Below are 23753 nucleotides of genomic sequence, written 5' to 3' on the forward strand. Positions count from 1 at the left end.
AACAATCATGGTATCTTTTAATGTTCCTTTGAATTTCAATTATACATTTATTTTGTTTATTGTATACCCGTATTAAATAAGATGGGTAACACACTGTGGTATATTCGTGGATCTTCCAAATGTTCCTAAAAATGTTACCGAATTATTAATTTCTATTTTTTTCAAGAATTGAAACCGAGCCGCAGAGTCACTAAGAAACTACCTACTGTACAAAATATCTGTTAAGAGTACATACAGTATAAGTCCTTATCAGTAGATATGATAATCCGGAATTTGCATCTTGTTAGGGACGACATCAAAAGATCGATGTAGGATAAAAAAACTTAATTCAAATAGTTTGGGGGTGGGGGGTCAACATTGTTGCAAGTTTTGTTAATCTAAAATCGATTTTACATACATCCCTATTGGTCAATCAATTTTTCCCAAATTAAGTTAAGAGGGAGGGGGGGGGGGGTCAGTGAAAAAACTATGTGAATTAAGTTTTTTATCCTTCATTGAACTTTTGATGTCGTCCCTTATTGAACACATTTAGACAAGGTTTCTTGATGGTCTCGGTCCTCCCAAACTCTTTACAGACGCTGTTACGATTTGGTTGACCATCATCAAATATATTTTACACACTTGTGAACTGCAACACAGATTACCTCATTCATATTTCGCTTGCAATAATCAAATAGTCTTTCTCGTTTGAATTGTTTTATATTTGTCATTTCGGGGTCATTTCTAACATGTTTTATATGGTTCGAGTTTTGCGTATTGATGAAGGCCGTATGGTTACATTTAGTTGTTGATCACTATGTCATTTGCTTTCTTGATGGCGAGCTATCCTCCTGGTGGTCATACCAAATGTACTATCCTATATTTTGATACAACCAAATGTTATTTATCATTAGTGTTAGTTGCATTGCGCAACTAGAAAGGTGATGCAGGAAAGGCTTACCCGTCCGAAATACTTGAGTTACCACTTGTTTTGTTTTAAAGGAGTTCATACATCTTTTGCTCAATTTTGATCTGATATTGTGGAACAATGGTTTAGTGGTGATCTGAGTATCATTTGTACAGAAAGCCCTTTCCTTGATTAATTTAGAATTAATTTCTCAGTTTCGCCAGAATTAATATTTCATACGGATTTGCGTTTGCTTTTGTTTGTTGCATATGTGTGTTCCATTGCTTTTGCTTTTGTTTGTTGTATATATTTTTTCCATGTTTTCACGTGTGTGTGTGTGTGTGTGCGTGTATGATATTTCAGATGTACAAACATAAATAGAAATAAGTACTATATAAGAAGTTGTAAATGGTATAATCTAAGAATTGTAAAGGTGGTATAAAGTATGACTAATCATTGAGGAAAATAAATAACTTTTTTAAATTATTATTTCAATGACTATCCCACAGGATCACAATTTTACAAAATTCATAAGTTGGACGTCAAAAGCTGGACGGCACATTAACAATATTAGAACAATAATAAACAAAAAATATATTATAAATAAAGATTTATACAGCAAATGCTTAACATTTTTAGAATACATTTTGGGTTTTTTTTTTATAACAAGAAGCTTTTAATCGGAGAAGCGATTCTATCGCACTATCCATGCATAAGCTATCACAGATTTATCTGTTTTCGTGTAACTAGTTGCACTTTTCTTTAGATTTCACATTATGAATTCAGTAAATGAAATAACTTTTACTAAAATGTATACTTAAAGTCAATTCAAGATTTATGAAATTAAGGCTACTGTACAGAAATGAAAACAAAAAAATGTAATTGTTAATTATTTTTGTCAAAAATATATTACTATGTCATAATTTGTAAATTGTCATATCGAAAGTCCCAAAAATAAGAGTTGCATTAACTTTTAATCGCTAAATCATCGAACTAATGGTTGCTGGCACGTATAACGTATAACGTATTTAGTCTTATATCATTAAAATAATTTGAAAATATTTTACTTAAATATGAATAATAACGATAATAAAAAAAAACAATATACAATGCTTATTTAAATATGTGAAACAGCAAATAAAAATAACAAGATCATTATCACAGTTCATGGAAATACCCTTGGACGGATTACATCGGCTCTTATAAACATGGCAAGATATATTAACTACTGTTTTTAAAATGTTTACATATGTAACGTTACATCATCAAGCCTCAAAGTAAATTCTTACGATATCTTTCATCAATACTTACAGTTTGTTTATACTACAGCTTTTGATTTGACCTCGAACATAATATTATATTAAAATGATTTTTTTTAAATGTTTGCATGCCAACATGAATTTGTCATGTAAGCTTGTTTTCTCTATTGTACATATTTTAAAATATCAAATTGATATTTAACAAATGTGATGTCATCAGGGTGTTGGTCTGTAAATCCCATATGGAACTATCTACCAACGTTTCATTTAGTTAAGACTACATATTAAAAACAAGATTATCGTTTTTGGTTTGGTACGTATGTTGACAATCTGCTATGGATCAAGAAAACTGTTTTTAGTTGAGGTGGAACCAATATTTGATATTAGTGATTGCTTTGATGCTTTCTTTGCAGGCGGGACTGACTTTCTATCTTTTAAAGGAGTCGGTTTGTCTTCTTCCTCTGAGCCAATAGTGTTGATTTTCTTACATATCACTATTATGCGATAGAACTGTAAAAAGAGAACAAGCACATTTTTGGCCGTAAAGAAAAGTATTCCGTAAGACAATACCCCCTTAACAATTATTGAGTACAGTCTGACAACTAAAAAAGGACCATCTTGTAAAAACATGGAAATAAATAAGCTCCAAATTTCTACTTCAAATACTCTATCGCAGCAACTTGGCATTTTCTCCTTTTCTTCACCCTTTGGGGTATTTTCTGGCACCTCAGCTTCAAGGTCAGTCTCCCTTGCAACTACTTTACCACCGATATCCCTGGTTGAAGTAAGTATCAAACAAAACTGAATCAAACTCAATGACCAGACTCCTAATGTAGCATAACTCAGGTATAAGTCTGACCTAATTTCAGGCTCTTCAAACACAACAAATAACTCCATGACGTCAGACGCTGATCCAATATAAACAAATAGCAATTGAGATAACTGGTCACGTGTTATTCGTCCTCTAGGCAACATCCATCTTGCCAGAATGAATATGAATAACATAGACTGTTCTAGCACGGATACCCAAGTGTCTGCATCAAGTTTAACTGGCAGTGATACCTGTTAGCATAATAGAAGAAATATTAATTAAATCATTAGCAACAGTAAAATCTTGTCTTTGTGAAATATAATTTGTTGTTTGTTGCTTAAGGTCCAGTGGCAAATATTTCATGTATGCTCAGGACGATTGATGAGTTGACAGAACAATTCAATTTTTGGTTTTCGTAATTGCTATTTTGATTGAATCGAAACTGATGAATATTATGTAGTCTGTCGGTCAAATCCATTCAGGAGCATTTTGTTGTTTTACTTTTAACTGTTCGCGGCATACCTTGAGTACTTTTACGACTTTTGAAAATAATCACTACTGTGACTATTAGATGTAGTAATTCTCTAAATGTCTTAATACCCCGAAGATTGATTTTTATTACAAATAAGTTATTACCACAGCAAGTATTTTTAAATGTGTTTGTTCACTTACTCCACTTATTGCAGATAGTGCCTCGTTTTGAGCATTTGTTATATTGGCTGATTCACTGATTTCTGTAAATTTCTCCAGTCTGTCAATTTCAAGTATCCATATAGCTGGAACTGTCCCCGCTAAGTAAAACAATATACAGGGACTAAACCTAAATGAAAAAAAGAATACATTTTAAATAACCAAATATAGACTAATTCATCAGCCTTCTTTTGTCGAATCGTTATCTTCGTCTGTCAACCTTCAAAATATTTTATTTTACGGATGTCGAAAAAATAGTGTGCATGTCCTGTACATGCTAGAACAGATTTTTTGTTATCATTTGCAGGTTCTGCACGTGACATGCTAGATTTTTAAATTTAAATGTAAAATTCACGATGACTGTTTTACACGACACTTACATATTTCCATATTTATATTTGACACACATGTGTCAAGTATATTCAAATTACAGTGATTAGAAGTGTTTAATGACCTTGACCGGTTTTACAGCCCTTGCACGGTCGGTACCATTATGAAGTCCTGGGACATTATGAAGTTAATATCATATTGCCGGTGAGTTCAGATTAGATTTAAACGTACATTAAAAGTTCAACTATCTTGAAAGACTTCAAAAACTTGTCAGCAGTAAAGTTGTCACATATTTAGATATGTGTATGATAAAAACACATATTGATGTGACTGCATACGACTGATATACCGAAATATTTAATCTGCAAGATATTCCACCATTTCACCATACATCGTTGACTGTGTTATAATTCTAGGCAAAGCTGGTGCCGAGGAACGGAATCACTCTACTAACGAATGCTATCTTTAATATAGCCTAGATGGTGATATGGTTCAGTCTTAGAGGCGTTGCGACGGGTCAAAGAATTGTGTGATGAACGAAAAAAGAAAGAAATGTGTTAACACACATTTGCAGAATTAATACTGATGGGCTTAGAAGTTATAAAAAAGAAGATGTTGGATGATTGCCAATGAGACACCTTTACACAAGAGACCAAATGATACAGAAATTAACAACTATAGGTCACCGTATGGCATTTAACAATGAGCACAGCCCATAAGCTAAAAGGCCCCGAAACGACAAATGTATTTAACAATTCAAACGAAAAAACTAACGGCCTAACTTATGTACAAAATAATGAACGAAAAACAAATAAGTAACACATCAACAAACGACAACCACTGAATTGCAAGCTCCTGACAAAGGACAGACACGTACATACAGAATGTGAAGTGGTTAAACATGTTAGGGGGATCCCAACCCTCCCTTCTATGACAGTGGTGTAACAGTAAAACATAAGAACGAACTATAGAATCAGTTAAAAAAGGATCAAATCACCTGGTGGATACAAATAGAAATACATCTAACAAAAACAGAGTGGACGTGGCCTGGTGTATAGTAACATTATTTCGTACCAGTGGAGTGACTGTAGAAAAACTAGGTATGCAGTATTTGCTTGCAAGTCAGCCATCGATTGTTGTACGTTATATAAGATAGCATCGTATAAACATACGGCATTGTATTGCATTTTGAAAAATAAGATTGACACGGACAAAATTAATGTCATAATGTTTATAAGTATTGAAACATTTTAATTAAATTATGAACAAAGAATCTTTTTGGATGTAAATAAGTGTAAAGATTTGTTCAACGATACTTGATAATACGATACGTCATGAAACGTTCTATTGTTGATGCAGACGTTTTTGATTGTAGTATAACATCTCCTGACAATATATATATGCTTTATCTCATATATCTTGTGTTGACAAATATATCATTTCAACAGGTAGCAATTGTCAATGTCAAATTATTTATCTTCAAAATACAATAGCATATGAGTTCTTTGTGTATAAAAAGTTCTAAGTAAAACAGGTAGCTTTAATTGAATGCGTTATCCTGCACTTCGTTATTGTTAATGAGAGATATATATGTTGTCTAACTTGATTATTTTAATTTCCAAGGGTTCGTTAGTATAGTGGGAAATTACATTAATAACGGTACTAGTAATACGGGTACAACATAAATGATATGCATGTACGTACTATTTTATATCACGTGATATTAAAAAAATAAGCCGTAATATTTTCCCTTGTTGGTCACTTTAAGCCATAACTAAGCCACTCATTTAAGTTATGAAATAAACAAGACCAACTCTTTCAATTATTTTTTCTTTTAGTTTTGAATTGGGAATATTTGTACAAAGTGAAGAAAAATCAACTGTTTAATACTATTGCAAGATGTTTGGCTTAATAAAGTGACCAGTGTTGAGTTGGTAACATCTCAGAATACGTTTATTTAAAGAATCGATAATTAACCAGGATCGTTTCTATGTTTCCGGGCATGGTAAATAACATCTCTGTAAAAATGTGGATGTGCTATCCCGTTTGAAATAGAATGAAATTCATTACAGTGTAGCTATGGCCATTCATTGACTGGGGGAAATTAGGTGAACGTTTGTAACGGTTTATTTCTTCCTCTGTGATATTTTATCCTGAGGATAACTTGTCCCGGTAATTTTTTTCCAGGCATGGTATTTCACAGGTTGATTTTTTCCAGAGGAGTGAAAATCTATCTGTGTTATGCGGATAGTATGTACCGGTATATATTTGCCGTACTATATTTCACAGAACCGTGTGAAATAGAGTCCCATTAACTACTATGTAAGTTACTCACAATCAATATATACCCGACTATAATAATAAAATGTTTCACAAAGGTAGACTAAATTTGCATAATTTATCAAAGGGAGTTAATTATGAGCAATTTATATTTTAAAGACATTAATATAATATATTTCTGAATCTATTTTATAATGAAATTTTTCTTTGAATCTTATTTTTTATATATTCATTTATATAAAAAGATGACTTACAACTTGATTCAATAAGACAGATAACATTTCACAGTTAAAACTATCCAGCTGTAAAACATGCTTTTGTTCCAATATATTGTTATGCTATGATTTATCTGATTTCCATATAATCAACAACTACATCTCTGTCCCCAGACAAAACTATTTATATAGTTAAAAATATCATCATAATCAAATTCTTCAATTATTATTAACAGTAGTAATGCAACTATATTTCTACCTTACTTTTAAATTTATATTTGTACTGAGATCTGAAAACAACTCACTTTTACATGAATTTCACTAACCTTATTTAATCATGATATTATTTTCACAATTACGATCTTTGAAATTACTTCTGGTTTTCTTCCCTATGTTTCATAATAATTTTCTTTTTAAAAGGATGATATTGACTTAAATATTTCCGGAAATTTTTTCAAGGATAATTTGTGAAATTATTTCCCATTATAATACATTTTTTTTAACAATTTCGCTTTGTTTCAAATACACTATTATCATTTCATAGTATTTTTAAAGGATAAATGTTTTTCTAATAACTATTCATTAAGTTAACTACCCAGATAGAATTTCACGGCAAAGGCAAAAATATCCCAGGGAAATATTTTCCTCCGGATAAAAAAATAACAACAACTACTGTGACATTTTTTCCTCCGGATCAAATTTCACCCGGATATAATTTTGCTTTACACGTTCGTCTGTAATGCCCACTGCTCACGACGTACTTATCATAGAAATTTAAACTGTGAGGTCACCAAAGGTTCTAAACGCCTAAATAAAATAATTAAATATACTTATCAGGAATAACCTTTGTAATTTGAAAATAAATAAAAATGGCCTTCAACACGGAGTCTTGGCTCACACCGAACAGCAAGCTAGAAAGGTTGAATACTTAAATGCTTTACTTGATTTTTTGTTATGGTTTGACCATCAATTTTCCTAATATGATATCGCACGTTCTTTCAGATTATTTTTTTTACTTAATTGGCTTTAAACGTTACAATGCATGATGTCGTCTGTTTATGTAGTTCATATGTGTTTTTCGTTTCTCGTTGGTTTCCCGTTTGAATGGTTTTACACTAGTAGTGTTGGGGCCCTCTATAACTTGCTGTTCGGTGTGAGCCAAGGCTCCGTGTTGCAGGTCGTACCTTGACCTATAATGGTTTACTTTTATGAATTATTACTTGGGAGGAGAGTTGTCTCATTGGCACTCATACCACATCTTCCTATATCTATCTATATCTATACATTTTTTTTTTCAACAAAAGAATACATCACAAGAATATAAGTTTTGTAAGAAACGTGAGAAATTGTGTTGGACTTGAAGATAAGGCAAAGTGACAAATATCTGAAAGAATGAATCGTTTTATGGTATTAAACAAAGAAATCAAATGATTTTTTAATTATCCAGAACTCTTCACACATGTACGCATTGAATAAATAGTAGGCCATTCTTAAATGATCACACCGTAGAAGTAGTTGTGCTCTTAATCAATGAGATATTTTGTGAATTAACCCCATCAACTTAATAGTTTTTTTTCAATGGATAAACCTATTTTTTTATTATTATTAAATAATATCATCTCTGAACATTATTATTCTTATAAATGACACGGTTGTATGTGATGATTATAATAAATATTTAAAACAAATTCCTTTCAAGCTTTGTAAAAAGAAAGTTTCATTTTATGTATCGGAATGTGTAACAAGTGAATATTTCAATCCCCACTGGAAGGCCTCTGACAGACTGGGTGAGCATAAAATCATAGCCGTTGACAAACAAGTTACAACCTACAAACGTTTTACTGTCGACCACACTGTTATGCAATTAATTCTAAGTATTTTTTTAAAGCTAAACCTAGTAAATGTTTAAAGGAATCTGTGTTAACGATTGAAATCCAGAAATCATTAACTTAATAATTTACCAGCATAACATAATTACGTTCGTTAAAATAAAAAAAAACACAAGTGAACGTGTTGAGAGATATGACCACCGGAAGATGGTGCCAAAGAACATCACAACCCCAAAAAGACTATTATTTCTATGGATTGACCAACACTCTGAATGTTTCATTTCCATTTCATTTGCTTGTACAAAATCTTGATCTCTGATCGGTATTTTTGATTTAGGATTTTTCTAGTCTTGAAATCGAAGGAGATCATCCTACACCGAGATAATATTTCATAGAATTTATATAAATTAATAATTAGCATATTATTTGGGCCTTTTCCTGACTACCTTCTGTTTGTTTTGGAAAGTGGGGCGTGTTGCTACCATTTCTTTAAACGAGGAAAGGTTAAAACTACAATTTCCATTTCCTCGTTTTTATGGGATGAACATATATTTTCTTCTACAGTATAATAACTTAAATAGCTTTTGAAATAGACTTTACATTTTTACATCTAAATGGACTGCCATCGAAGCGTGATTCTATGACAGGTAATAAAATAGAGGAAAATTAATTTGTTGAAAAAAAGAAACTTTACAAATGATTCTAAATAAAGAATTCCACTCAGCATATAATGAAAAGTCGTTATTTGATATGAATTCCTCAAAGGTAAAATATTACCAAAAAGTAAATCCATCAATTTAAGGTATATAAACTAAATAAAGACTTTTTTTTTTTTGCGTGTTTTTTTTTTTTTTTTACATCAGACAGAAGTTAATCAATGTTAGGTACAAAATCCTCGGTACTCATGCACATAAGAAACACGTACGGATTTTCAAGTCCCCAAATCATAACCCGCTGTTCAATGGTTATTCGCAACAGATATGCCCGAAACCAAAAGACAAGAAAATTAAACACATTTGTGAAAACCAGATTGACTAACTTGACTGAAGATTCACTAACATCCAGCATAAAAAAAATAGGAACATTAACCTTAGTATACACATTGAGCGGTTTATACTTTTACTTTAATCATCCCTTATTTTTCATTAACTATTCATTTACATTTTATCACAAATCGAACTTATTTGTCCATTGGGTGTAAATTTGTGTTACTACGTTTTTTGATTGACTAAAGTCATTCCAATAAATATTTTATAGTGCGTCTTTCTATGGTGCGATGTTATACTATTGTTTCAGAAAAGGGAGAAGGTATGGTACCATTAAAACGTTTAATCCCGCTGCAATAGTTTGCACCTGTCCTAATAGTTATCAAAAGTACCAGGATTATAATTTTATACGCCAGACGCGCCTTTCGTCTACACAAGACTCATCAGTGAAGCTCATATCAAAATAGTTAATAAAGCCAAATAAATACAAAGTTGAAGAGCATTGAGAACCCAAATTCCAAAAAGTTGTGCCAAATACGGCTAAGGTAATCTACTCCTGGGGTAAGAAAATCCTTAGTTTTTCGAAAAATTTAAAGTTTTGTAAACAGAAAAATTATAAAAATGACCATACAATTGATATTCATGTCAACACCGAAGTTGTGACTACTGGGCTGGTGATACCCTCGGGGAAGAAACGTCCACCAGCAGTGGCATCGACCCAGTGGTGTAAATAGTTATCATAAGTACCAGGATTATAATTTTATACGCCAGACGCGCGTTTCGTCTACACAAGACTCATCAGTGGTCAGGAATCTGTTGTTCAGTGGTTGTCGTCTGTTTATTGGGTTCAGAAGTGTTTCTCGTTTTTCGTTTTTATATAGATTAGACCGTTGGTTTTCTCGTTTGAATGGATTTTCACTAGTAATTTTGGGATCCTTTATAGCTTGCTGTTCGGTGTGAGCAAAAAACTCCGTGTTGAGGGCCGTACCGTACCTTGACCTATAATGGTTTACTTTATACACTGTTACTTGGATGGAGAGGTGTCTCATAGGCACTCATACCACATCTTCCTATATCTATTAAGTAATATTCAAAATTATGACACCAAAATAATGTCTACAGAACCGATGGTAAATCTGGGGCAGCAGTAATTTTTTCGCCAATTAATATTTCAAAGATGTATCATTTGCGCCATATTTTCAAAAGTTTCAATTTGTGCCAATTTACCTGCATACATGTATATGTTGTGTACAAGTTGTAATGTGTTTTGTACATGTTATCGTGTTTTATGAACCGCTTAACACAAGTACATCATGCAAGCAAGGACACAGTCGTTTGTTACATTAAAAGTTTCGTATATTTCTGTCATATTTCACAACTATGTAATAAAGTCTTATATTGAATATTGATACAAAAGCATATAAGAACACAAAAAGACTTTTTACGGATATGATTTAAGTGTATGGAGAAAAATAAAATTAGAATTTAAACAATGCAGGTGTCCATATTTCCAGTTTGAGGCCAAGGAGAATAGCACTAAAATTAAGCTGAAGAAGATAAATTTGAAGTTGAGACATTACACTGATACATTTTAAGAGAAAAAAATGAGAATTAAAATGGGGAATGTGTCAAAGAGACAATAACCCGATCAAAGAGAAATTAAAATTTTATTGATATATAATTATATATTGTATTGTGGAGAAGACTTTATAAGTATGTTTTACTTGTGGCTGATCCTTTTTTGCTTTGAGCATGCTAATACAATATGTGTAAACTAATGGAATTTGTATTATATGTATTCAGTAACGATCGGCGATACTTTAATAAAATATCTATGTTGGTGCAAAACAAATGTTGACAAAAGGACGCAATAATTAATCAAATTACTTAAACTTTTATTTGATACAGTATCAATTATCATACATTGACTGTCACAGGAAATGTAGAATGTCTAAATGTTTTTACACATTTATTGAAATTATCAAGGGGGTATAGAAAAAATAATTAAATCACCTACTTTAAGTTTTATTATTTGAGCTGAACATTATAAAACCTATCTATTTAAAGTAATTAATGTAAGTGTGTGTACTGTTATGGACCAATTTTTCAATAAAATAGTACTGTACTTATAGCTGGCGGTCATGTGACGGTTATGTGTAATTTAATTTCTTGTCATAAACGGTCAGACAGTGGTATTAGAACAAAATAGGGAGTGGGTCCTCTAAGTACAGCAATATAAATGAACTTCTGAACTCTTGACCTTGAACGTTTATCCATAGTGATTTAACCAGAAACCAACCAAAAGAGCTGAAATAGCGCTTTTGCAAAATCAAATCTAGGATGCTATTGTAGATCTATATCATTTAGAAAAACAATTCCTTAATGTCATGAATTGCTAAAAAAATATATACTAAAGAGCAGTTGAAACGAATACATACCGTTCACTGGAATACTTTATTTCGATTTGTTTTGGTGCTTGAGAGTGTTATTAAGTGACCTTGAATAGTTTACATAGAAATAGCCCCGTTAAATAGTAAAAGATTTTTCACAGCCGATAGGTTAAAGCATGTCAGTTCTCAAAATATAAAAAGTTAAATGTCCAAAAGAGGGCGAATTATATAGCAAAGAACCAAATGGCTTGTTAGAATTATTTGTAATTATTATGATATGGTATAGTACCTAAACATCACATCAAACCAATAGAACCAATTAGTTTATTTTAATAGCAGTGGTTGTCCTTGGTCAAATTGCTTTTTTCCGTGTTGAGTCGATCTTTTGTTTAATCTCTATATGTAACGAGCTCCTTGTAATCATAATGTCATAGAAGTTATTGAAGCAATGTATGCATATGTGCTAAACTAAGTCCTCTTTGCACGTTTTTTAACATTCATTACAAATCCATAGCCTATATATATATATGTAAAGATATAAGCACTAATCAAAAATGGTGTTTTGGCATAGTTTAAGTTCTTATATCTCAGCGACAGCTGAATAATCTACAAAAGTCACGCAAAATCGTTGACATATTCACAAAGTTCTAATCAAGAATAGCTTCAGGGAAAAAATCCTTTAAATTAGATAAAAAAAAAGTTCGGATAAGACTATATTTTCTCTAGGATATCATAAAAGTTACCAAGCTGAAAACAAACTGACGTTATATATGAAAAACGGTTAAGGATAACTTCTAGAAAATGGAACTGGTTATTTTATTCAAAACTCATTTATTTGAGTTGGAAAGAGTAGTGCGAAGATGTGTGTCTCTTTTTGTTCAGAATTACAAATGCTAAAAAAACTATTTACACAATTAGAAAGTAATACGAACACAAGACTAATATTGAAAAAAAGGCTAATGCGGAACAGATAACCTAGTGACAACATGAAACAAGTGACAACATGTTTTAGAAGCAATGTTGGGTCTTAAAGGTTAATTTATTGATAAATTCATTACTTTACATGTCGGTATACATGCCGAAACTCCATGTTAGTGTCTTGGTGTAACTTTACAAACTAACTTAAATTATTTACTAATTTTAAAAACGATCACTATTCGTTGAAACACTTTTCACTCTGAAATATTCGCAATGAAGTTAGATGTATGTCTTAAGCTATACGAGTTTATAATGATCACTTTATAATTTGTTTAAGATTTTGATATGAAAATATATAATTTGAATTAAGAAATATTTTCAACATTAATAATTGATAGTCATATTTATTATGAAAATTAAAAAAGATATAGTCAATTATAATTAATTTAATTTTTATTTATATTTTTACCTGAGTTTACCTGTAAAATGAATGCGCGCAAATGTAATCAAAAACTGCGCGCAAACGTAAAACATTTTAATCCCCAAATGCGCGCAAACGTAGTGCGCCCTTTGCAGAAATGGTTTGGATAATAGAAACTGTATAGTATATAACAGAGGAATTAATTGCGTTAAATTAAAACAAACAGTATAGGAACAAAACTTCGACAACAAAAAGAATGACGGCATAATAAACAATCATGAAATTTTTCTGTTGAATTTTTGAAAAGTAAATATCCAAAAAAGTTTATGGCAAACAGCAATGATGCCGTAAAATGTGGTCTGTTCCGCAGTCGTCACCTTGCGGAGTTTTGCTTACATTCTACTTGTAATTAGAACATTGTGGTGATAAAAAGGCCAGGTTAAGGTTGTGTAATATCCTAAAGTATTTTAGATGGAATAATCGTATTTATTCTTGGGCATAAATGGTATTCTTTTACGGTCACTCTCGCAGTGGCGGAGCGGAAAAGGGGGGGGGGGGTCAATGAATTGGAATAGATACATATAGTTGGACGCCCCCCCCCCCCCCTATCCTGAGTATGGAACCCTCCGATTTATAAATAATTACTATTCGGCGTTGCAACTTCATCTTTTGATATTCATCATTATTCAATGCAGTGATGTGAAATTTAGTATTACATAGGACCATTGTTTAATTCTGACTAATGTACAGAAAAAATAACAAATCATATTCTTACTCGTTAAACTTTCCATGTACCGTTATAAATACATTTCTCTTATAAGTCTAGTACAATGCTTCTTTGTAGATATTTTATTATGAGAAACTAGCAAATCATACATATTAAAAATAAGTTTTATATCTCTGTGCTTCGTTTCATAAAATATATGTGCCCATTTAACTTCTGGTTGATTGATCAGTACAGTAACAAATCATAAGTATATCTAGAGCAGTGACTCCCGCAATACAATTATGTAAGATGTTGAGAAATGGGTTTTTTTTCTCGTTAAGATGCAATGACATATTACATAAGTTTTTAACATTTTTCATACAGATAATTTAAGTCGAAATATACCTCTAGCATTTATCATCCTTATCTAACAGCAATGAACTATAAATCAAACGTTATTAAAGGTATACAATTTTGTCCTTTTTCAGAACTTGATATTAGAATTTCTCACGCGTACCTACTGACTAAAGTTAAAGGTTTTTCCCCATTCCTTGATATTTGTGTACTATAAGCCTCCTATTATCTCTCAGTTGGTTCGATAATTACAGCTCACATTTTGGCGAACCAAATTTTTAACCTGGTATCAATGGTGAGTTTATCTACGGAACGCAAAGATTTCAATACAAAATGAATTACAAACAAATATAAATTGAAAAAAGATGAATTTAAGATTTAACAGCCCCACCCCCACCAACTTTAATATAAGCGCACCCCCTTTGTAAAATTAGGTTTCTGTGGGAAGCGTGAAGAACATCTGATTCCACTTGCATCAATTGAATAGTGTTTTTTTCCCTTGGTATTTCTCAAGTCAATCAGTGTACATAAAATTAGAATATTATTAAGTTCTCTCCCTCACTATGGGCAGTAATGGGGGGTATTTTACCATCTATAATAAGACGATCTTGTTGACACGATTGACGACGACGACAGGCTTCATTTAATAACAATTGTACATTGTATGAACTTCTTTGGGAAGCGACAACGCTAATGTCATGGAGTCATTTAAGACCTCATTTTATATTTTGGTGAAAATTTAGTTTTCAGCAAAAAGGCATAAGTTTAAGATATTTTATTTGTCTAAAGTCCATTTCGAAGCTGCAGTATTAATTAAAAGTATTTTATTATTGTTGAAGGAAATCATTTTTATATTCTCGATATATTTAAGATAAGAATTTCAAATCTAACAGATATTTATTTTGGCATTTGTCACTTTAGATTTTCTCTTTGTTAGGCATTATTTTTGTCAATTTAAGATGTTTAGCGACAAGCTAAGTGGACAAAATTAGACATGTTTTTTTACTCATTCTATTGTCCGGTAAATACAAACAAGTTGTTGTGTATACAACATATGTCTAGGTGACCTGGTCAAATTAGGGTTCTTTGTCCTGTCTAGTAAAGACATTTCCACGCCCCTTTTTACCCCAAAATATCAGGTTAATTAAGATAGCTTGATTGTTTAACGAATCTGATTGGACGAACCTGAAACAGTAACGCAAAATCGAACAAGTGAATTTCGGTCTCAAAAGTGGCATTATCGAATGCGCTTTAGAAGATACAAGTTCTACAACCAAATTCACTGTGTTTGTTTTAACTGTTTTCAGGCCCTTACCCATACTCCTAAGTCCGTAAGGTGTGCTGTTGGTTAAGTCCAACCATAACAGGCAAACGACAGTCCATACAACCCAGCATCCGACAAACCCGATAACGGTCAGAATCCCAATCCTGATAACTAGTCAAGTCTGATACTAAGATGAAAACGCGTGCTTTTTTTTATATTTTCAAACTAATGGACCTTTCTACGAAAGCCTTTTCAGTCAGGATTCTACTTTGTCAAAATTATCTCCCCATTACGCCAGTTCATTTTCACAATCGTAGAAATGGAAGCCATTGTAGGGATGACGCGCTGCCAATTTTTCTCTTGAAAACCGATAAATTTATCCACATTGCACCATTACGATCCTTATAGTCAGTTGTATTTTAAAAGACAAATGTATCAATTAGCTAATGAGCATCAGTTAATGATCGTGTCTTCATTGGTTCAACTTAAAACTATTGTCTGATCGGTTGTCAGGTGGAATTTTCGAAAATTCATAAATATTTAAAAAAAATCTAATTAAATATTTCGTGGAAGGGCAGACTAGATTTGTTTAGTGGTTGAAGATTTTAAACCCTAGTTATCACACACAAAAAAATATAATTTTTTGAAGATATGCATTTTCATCATCCAACTTGAAAGACTGTCGTCAAGTACTTTTAGTAAAAAAATAGCTATTCGAACACACCTACTCTGTTTTTTGTGATTCATTAGATAGGTATTTCACTTGACCCATATATTTCATCTTTTAGAACTGTGATTTTTTTATGTTATAAAGTCAACCTGTAGCTTTGATATATAAAAATGATAGAATCTGAAACGAGACGATGTATGAAATATTCTTGCTTTGTGCGATATCAAGACAAAATATACAACTCAAACACTCCCTAACATAAAAAGGTGCACTCGATTTTCTCATTTCGATACAATTGTTACCCATTTTTTGGAATTTTTTCTTGAGTCACATAATGGAAGGGCAGACACCAAAATTACTGAACTAATAGATTGATATGTTTTCCGTCCGTTGTAAAAAAAAATTTAAATCGGAGGTTATGCATTTTCTACATCCAACTTGAAAGCTACCCATGTCGTCCACTTGATATCTAATTATTCTACTTAACTATGAACTAGATCAATTGATAAACTTATGCGAATGGTGTTTTTAAAATAAAATACTTCGTAATTGAGAAGAAAATTGTCATTTTATTTGTTTCTATTAACTTTTAAAAATTTTGTCACTATCGTAAACATTACAGTGAGCATTTATCGCCTTCTCTAACAAAGAGCTTCGATTTTTTTGTTTTATTTCAACCTGGTTTCCGACTGTTTTAGGGTCACACAAAAAAATATATTTATCTCGTGAAAAGTTTATTATTTCCTTCGGGCTCTTTTTAATTATTTATTTTTTACTGTTATTTGCAAAGTTCCGGGTTATATCCGGTACAGCTATTCAACCCACAAACCAACAAATCATTGGTCTGTTTAATGCGCAATCATGAGCTTCCTTTCATTTAATTTTTTATACTTATTCGAGCAATTCTTAGTGTTATATTTTTTGTTGTCTTTGGTAACTTGTGAAGCATTTTACAAGAAAAACTAAAATATTCACTTCAACGAAAAAAACATAAAGCATTGATTGAATATATATCTTCTCTAAATATCAGCTCAATAATTTTAAATCTGCAAATTTTCGGCAGCAAATATTTGTTCTTCCTTCGTTTAGATTTGAACTCATGCTATTGAGATTTCGAGACAACATCGCCTGCACTGTCCAGTCCTCTGTTTTTTTTAATTTCCTGACTGAACTAATAATTCAGCTTTTGTTGGCCTAATGTTACCTTTCCTCGTCAGTAGAATCTAGAGTTGTAACACAGTACATGATATATTAGACATGAAGATGAAATTGATTGCAGATTAGCTATCGTAAAGGGTCGCAAGATGCAGTCACACAAATAAATAACACAAATAATTATATAAGTACGTCTAAACAAGTGACTACTCTACGACGGATCCATCATGCTGAAAACACATATTATATTCATAATTACTCTAAATATCAACACAACAATGATAAATATGCAAATTTGCGGAATATAGCTGACTGGCTGAGATCGCTTTATCCCATGCATTACTGACTTTCCATACTGGAAACGGACGATTCAAATAGATGACTTGACCAAATGAAAATGCTTATTCAACCAGTAACGATACTGAAACGGCTAGATTCAGTCTGTGATTTAACATTCAGAAAATTTTCACCATCAGTGGCTTGACACACCGTGAAGGCTTTATTTAATTACTGACCAGGACAAACTCAGAAGATTAGATCCTGACAAATGTAGAAAGCTTTATTACACCAGTGACATACTTATAACAAGAGTTTGACGTATTGTGAACGCAAGATTGCCAACAGTATTGTGACATATACTGAGAACGGAAGATTTCATCACTAAGCAGCTAGATTCATAAGTGATCTATGATATCATAGATCATCATAGCGAGACAGCTAGATTCATAAGTGATCTATCATAGCGAGAAAACTAGATTCCACTACTAACCAGACAAACTGAGAAATTTTTAATCGCTTAAATGACCAGACATATAGAAATCGGTACATTTATTAACATAATGTTTCAGTTTTATTTAAATACAAGCAATTGTTTTGTTTAATTTTCAAAGAAATTTCTATTTTTAATTAAATGAATATCTTTTTATTTTTTTCAATCTGTAACATCTTATATGTTTATTTTATTCAATATCAAGTCAAGACAGTCCATTTGGTTGTCCTTTCAGTAGTGTCATTAAAGATATATTGATATCAATATATATAAACGACACTTGTCTTTTAGTTTTAATTGTCATCAGGTACGATGCAAAAGACATACACATATATTTAAAATCACCAAAAACAAAAAGAAAATATTTAAACCAAGGCTTATACAGAACATCGAAAACCATGTAAGGTCAGTATTGCCGAAGAGAGTTACAACCTTATATTACGTACAATTACGATGGTGTTACGCCCGCTTTGTGCGATCTCCAAGCTATTAGTTTTAAAACACTGAGTGGGCTGGCTGCGACTAGATAAAAACATTCCAATTTCGCATTGAATTGAGTATAATAGGTTTGCAACTAGTGAATATAAAAATTAGAATTATATTAAAAACGGTCTGAAATATTCTCAAGAAAATTTCATCCGGTTGGTTTATTTTTATCGTGGAGTACGAAAATCTAAGAGAAAAAATAGTATAAAAAGTACATTTTGTGTATTCCATGTTCAGGGAATTTTCTTGCATGAAACTAGTTTTGACTTTTGTCATCACAGCAATGAATCCAAAAAGGTATAACCATCTATCTTCAACCGAATGTATATTTCTAACATGCATGGTTAGATAATAGAAAATAAAATTTGGTGATAAAGGTACACAACTTTTAAAATTCAGACTAAATATAACTCTGTTTTTTCGTGATGAAGCAGGTTTTTCATACCCATGCAATGGAAAACAATACAGCAATTGTGGCACAACGTCCTTTTAAAAACGTACTTGTATCATGCTGCATGGTGTTCTTAAATATATAGTTTGAGATTATTTGTTCTCCTTTAAATCCAATAAAACAAACTATGAAATTAAAGTTATTGTATAAGGCACGTAAGTGCAACTGTTCTTTTGCAAGGTAAAGGTTGATCAGATCAGATTTAAAAATATTATTCAACCAATCAATCGTTTTCTATAACATTTTCATTTAATAAAAACGTCGTATATTTACAAGTTTCAAAGTATCAAAAGGAAAAATAAAAATCATCGTAAAATTTAAAATTACCAACCTCTGATACGTTTTAACAAACATAAAGATATGCCTAAATTCATAAAAAGATAAAAATGCGAACAAATCACAAATAACAAATAACAAATAACAACTTCTAGTAACATAACAGGCAAAATATTTAACTCTATTTATAACCTCTATTCTAATGTCAAATCATGTGTAAAACAAAACTCGAGTTGTTCAAATTTCTTTCCATGCGAAGTTGGAGTTAGGCAAGGTGAAAACTTATCACCCTTTCTTTTTTCTCCTTTCCTTAATGATCTTGAAAGCTATTTTATTCAGCATGATATAACAGGTTTAGAAAATGTAAATGAATACTGTCTAAATGAACTGGGCATTTGTATTCGAATTTTCTTGTTATTATATGCTAATGATACAATATTATTGGCAGAATCAGCTAACGATTTACAAATAATCTTAAACAAGTTTGATGAATACTGTACTGACTGGAAACTAAATGTAAACATTGATAAGACAAAAGTAATGGTGTTTGAGAAGGCGAAGCGTAAAATAAATATGAGATTCATGCTAAGGGGCGAGGAGTTACAGCTCACCGACAGTTATAATTACCTGGGATTATTAATAAGATACAATTGTAATTTTAATTTATCAAAGAAAAAACTTGTTGAACAATCACAAAAAGCACTGTATGCATTATACTATAAGTTAAGAAATGTAAACATCCCTTCAGATCTGCAGTTTCGACTATTTGATTGTATGGTCGCTCCAATTTTACTTTATGGGTCGGAAATCTGGGGTCATGAAAATGTTGACATGATCGAAAAGGTGCACTTATGTTTCCTAAAATGAGTCTTGAATGTTAGATCAACAACACCAAACTATATGGTCTATGGGGAAACTGGCAGATTTCCATTAAAAATTAATATCAAAACTAAATTACTATGATTTTGGTCAAGGCTAGTGCAAAGCGGTAGTAACAAATTATCTGGGATTTTGTATCAGTTAATGTATAACTTACATAACTCAGGCCAATACTCATTTAAATGGTTATCTTCCTTGAAACAAATTTTAGATGATACAGGATTTTCTTTTGTCTGGAATGCGCAGGGTGATATCAAAAGTTCGGATATTAAAAAAGAAATAAAACAGAGATTGGTTGATTAATTCGGACAGAGTCTATCTGCTGATATGACAAACTCATCTAGAGGTGTGTTTTATGTTTCATACAAAACAATGTTTTGTTTAGAGCCATATTTACTCAATCTTAAAGTGGCAGATCGATACATCTACAGTAAATTTAGATGTTCAAATATCAAAATCCCTATCGAAGTTGGTCGGTGGAAAAATACACCAAGAGAAAATCGTATATGTTGTCACTGCGATTCAAATACCATTGGTGACGAATATCATTATTTTTTTTGTATGTTCCAATAAGCAAATTATGTCTTTAAGAGAAGGGTATATATACCTACATATTACACAAAAAATCCTTCCCAATTGAAATTTATTGGTCTATTATCACACTGTAATGTGCCAGTGCTAACAAAAGCGTGCATGTTTCTAAGACATATTCAAAAAATATTTTCATAATTCATAGCATGTTACAATAACTTCTAACCACGTTGCATTTAAGAATTTTGCAAACAAATCAACCAAATATATTTCAGTTTTATTTTATGATGTCACTTATTTATTTATTGTGTGTCCTGCTTGTAAATGTATAAGTATATGTAATTGTTAATGTATAATTGTTATCCTCTTGTAGCACCATACGTGTGCCTAAGTTGTAATAAGTTGTCTTGTCTTGTCTTTTATGACCCGAGATATCAGATGACGAAGCATCGCGAAATGATTCAATTAAAAAAATTGAGATTGAAAAGAAAAGATGACAAAGGAATTCCGGGAAGAAAAGAGGAGAATAAAAAAAGTGTTAAATGAAAAGTTAATTCAAAATTTAATTTATATTGCAGGAAAACGTGCTGTATAATTTTTTAAATTAATGTATGCATTCGATAATGCGAACCAATGACCAAAGGGAACAACTTGTACTTAAATAATTATGCAACTAAAAAACTGAAAATTTCGTTAAATGAATAATTATCAAAAGAAAAGTGAATTAATGTCTTAAGACTATATCGATCACTTATAGTCGTATTAGAAAATCCTTTCATTCCCCCCTCCCCCCACCCAAAAAAAAACCCAACAAAATCAGGTTGACGTAATTTTGTTATGCATTACATGTATATAAACCTATAAGAATATATTAGAACTCCTTATCTCTGATGTTGCCTATTACTCCTGATGAATTTCGATTATTGTCAGTGAATTTATCAGTTTCCTATCATATCTGTATCAATTGAAAACACTTCCTAATATATGATCAAAAATAATTTTATGAAATTTTTCTATGTTCTTAGGTAAAGAAGAAGGATGATAAGTGAATCGTTGAGCACAACCAAGATAATTAGCCTCCCTTGTCATCATGTTTTCTTTTCATTTTAGGTACAATGTCTAGACTTACGATGAATGAACATATTTATTGGGTATATCTTATAACACTAAATATAACTTTATGTCAACATAAAAACTTAGGAAAGAAGGGTATGTAAATCTGGGGCCGTGTCATCGAAAGTGTCCCAAGATTTATCTTAAGATATGTCTTAGGAAAAATTATAGTACATACTTAGGACTGTCTTATGATCTGTCTCAGACTGTACATCGAAGTTATCCTAAGATAATCTTAACAAAGATGTCCTATCGTAGTCCTAAGTTTCTTGTTGCTGTATAATGATGCAATTATTTTAACAAGAATATAGTAGGATTTCTGTATGATATATATATACTGGATATCTAACTTACCATTTGGATTCTTGAGACTCTTTTTTTACTATTCTAAATATTCCTTCGGCCACCATAAACACATTGGTCAAGGCCATAAGCCAGTATAAATCATTATTTCTCACATCAGCAGCTCTCCATACTGCTAAAAAGCAATGGACCATTAAAATCACACGAACAGCTACAGCTGATATAATATTCCACGTTTTTTTTAACATTGTTTTCTTGTTAAATTCTAACCATTTATAAATCCGAATACATAAATTATTTGGTTTTAACACAAAGTTAACACTAGGTTGGTTATAAACAGGATATATTTATATATACAGGTGGATGTTGTTATTTATAAGGTATTTAAATAGGGTCTATTGGACCGTGTGAAATTTCGTAAAATCGACATTTTTATATTAAATTAATTATTTTGCCATAATCAAATATTTATCGTTTTGTATTTTGTCATAAACATGAAAAACGACAATCATATCAACAATTGTGGTACATTCAAAGGATTCATTCATTCCAATGAAGACCACCTCTACAATTTTTACTATTTTCTGGACAAGATGCAATCAAACAATATTTCACTTAAACAATAAGGTTATCAAGATAAATTTGAAGAAAAAATACACAACATTTTATCCGGACTTTCTTAAACATTTAAAAACTTGAACCTTTTAATTCGACCTGAAATTTTTATATTTGTTTCGGTGATAAGTAATTTGGTTTATTCTGCGAGTATATATTGATCTGAAGTTTACTGTCACGTGGGTGATAGTCCTTGAATGAATTTAGTGAAATTGTTGCAATTTTGCATTCAGGCCAATACCAGTCTAGTGTTTCGTTTTCTGAATTATTAATTGTTTGGTTTAAGAATTAGTTTCGGTTTAACAGTACTATGAAATTCTGATTGCTTAAATGTTCAAACCAAACGAGGAGGTTAGACAAGTTTAGGCAACTATATATAATCCGATAATGTATTTATATCTACACGACACAGACAGTCCCAAAAGATTTATCTTAACAATGAACATTAATTTGATTATCCAAAGTTACATATATGTATTTATTATTATGTTGATACTCATTAAGAATGAACGAATGAATGATTTTTTTTTATTTAATCAGTGGTTACATGATATAGCAATATTTACATTGTGACACATAATAAACAGAAAGCAATATTCTGAAATATTACAATAGACAAACAGCCAACTAATATTAAAAGAAATAATAACAGTCTTGGAGAAGACGTTTCCCGTAAACACTGAACTCAATATTGTAACATCTCATATATTTTTGTTGGATCGTCTATTAAATGTTAATCTTTATACCGCTTTTAATCAGGGTTCATCTGATAACCAGCAAATCTAATGAAAACGTTTGGTGTTTACAGCTAACGTCTTTTCCCAATTAAATTTCGAATTTAGTAATTAATGTCCATTCCCAAGACAAATCTGTTGACTCTATGACACCTAGACAATACTTCGTCGTTTTTATGAAAATTTAAACCCCATGGCGGCCGGACGAAAATCATTTCAATGAGTTTAACTTTTCTCTTTCGGATTTTATTATTATACATTTTAATTGTCATCTATAAATGAAATTTTCCCATCTGTATACTATATCTTTTGGTTAGAATGAAAATGTTTCCACTAATCCGATACTGGACTGCATGACAACGAATTTTAAACTGTGTAAAGAATATCATGTTATTCTTTACGTTAAACATCCTAAATGAATATTTAACAAAA

The 23753-nt window shown here is 31.4% G+C and overlaps 1 protein-coding gene across 1 annotated transcript; it reads right to left on the reverse strand.

The window, feature by feature from the left end:
* Positions 1–1281: 1281 nt before the first annotated feature.
* LOC143045881 (transmembrane protein 26-like) lies at positions 1282–22319 on the reverse strand. Its single transcript, XM_076218701.1, has 3 exons — positions 22024–22319; positions 3629–3776; positions 1282–3207 (listed from the first exon to the last, which is right to left on the reverse strand). The coding sequence occupies exons 1-3, from the start codon at positions 22218–22220 to the stop codon at positions 2479–2481; spliced, it is 1074 nt and encodes a 357-aa protein (XP_076074816.1). The 5' UTR covers positions 22221–22319; the 3' UTR covers positions 1282–2478.
* Positions 22320–23753: the final 1434 nt, after the last annotated feature.

Source organism: Mytilus galloprovincialis, chromosome 9, assembly GCF_965363235.1.
Source record: "Mytilus galloprovincialis chromosome 9, xbMytGall1.hap1.1, whole genome shotgun sequence".
Classification (NCBI taxonomy): domain Eukaryota; kingdom Metazoa; phylum Mollusca; class Bivalvia; order Mytilida; family Mytilidae; genus Mytilus; species Mytilus galloprovincialis.

Coding starts and splice junctions, on each gene's coding strand:
- LOC143045881 (XM_076218701.1), bottom strand. CDS start 22,220: ATGTTAAAAAAAACGTGGAATATTATATCAGCTGTAGCTGTTCGTGTG. Junction 3,777..22,023: donor GAGTCTCAAGAATCCAAATG/GTAAGTTAGATA, acceptor TTTTTCATTTAG/GTTTAGTCCCTGTATATTGT. Junction 3,208..3,628: donor CACTATCTGCAATAAGTGGA/GTAAGTGAACAA, acceptor TTATGCTAACAG/GTATCACTGCCAGTTAAACT.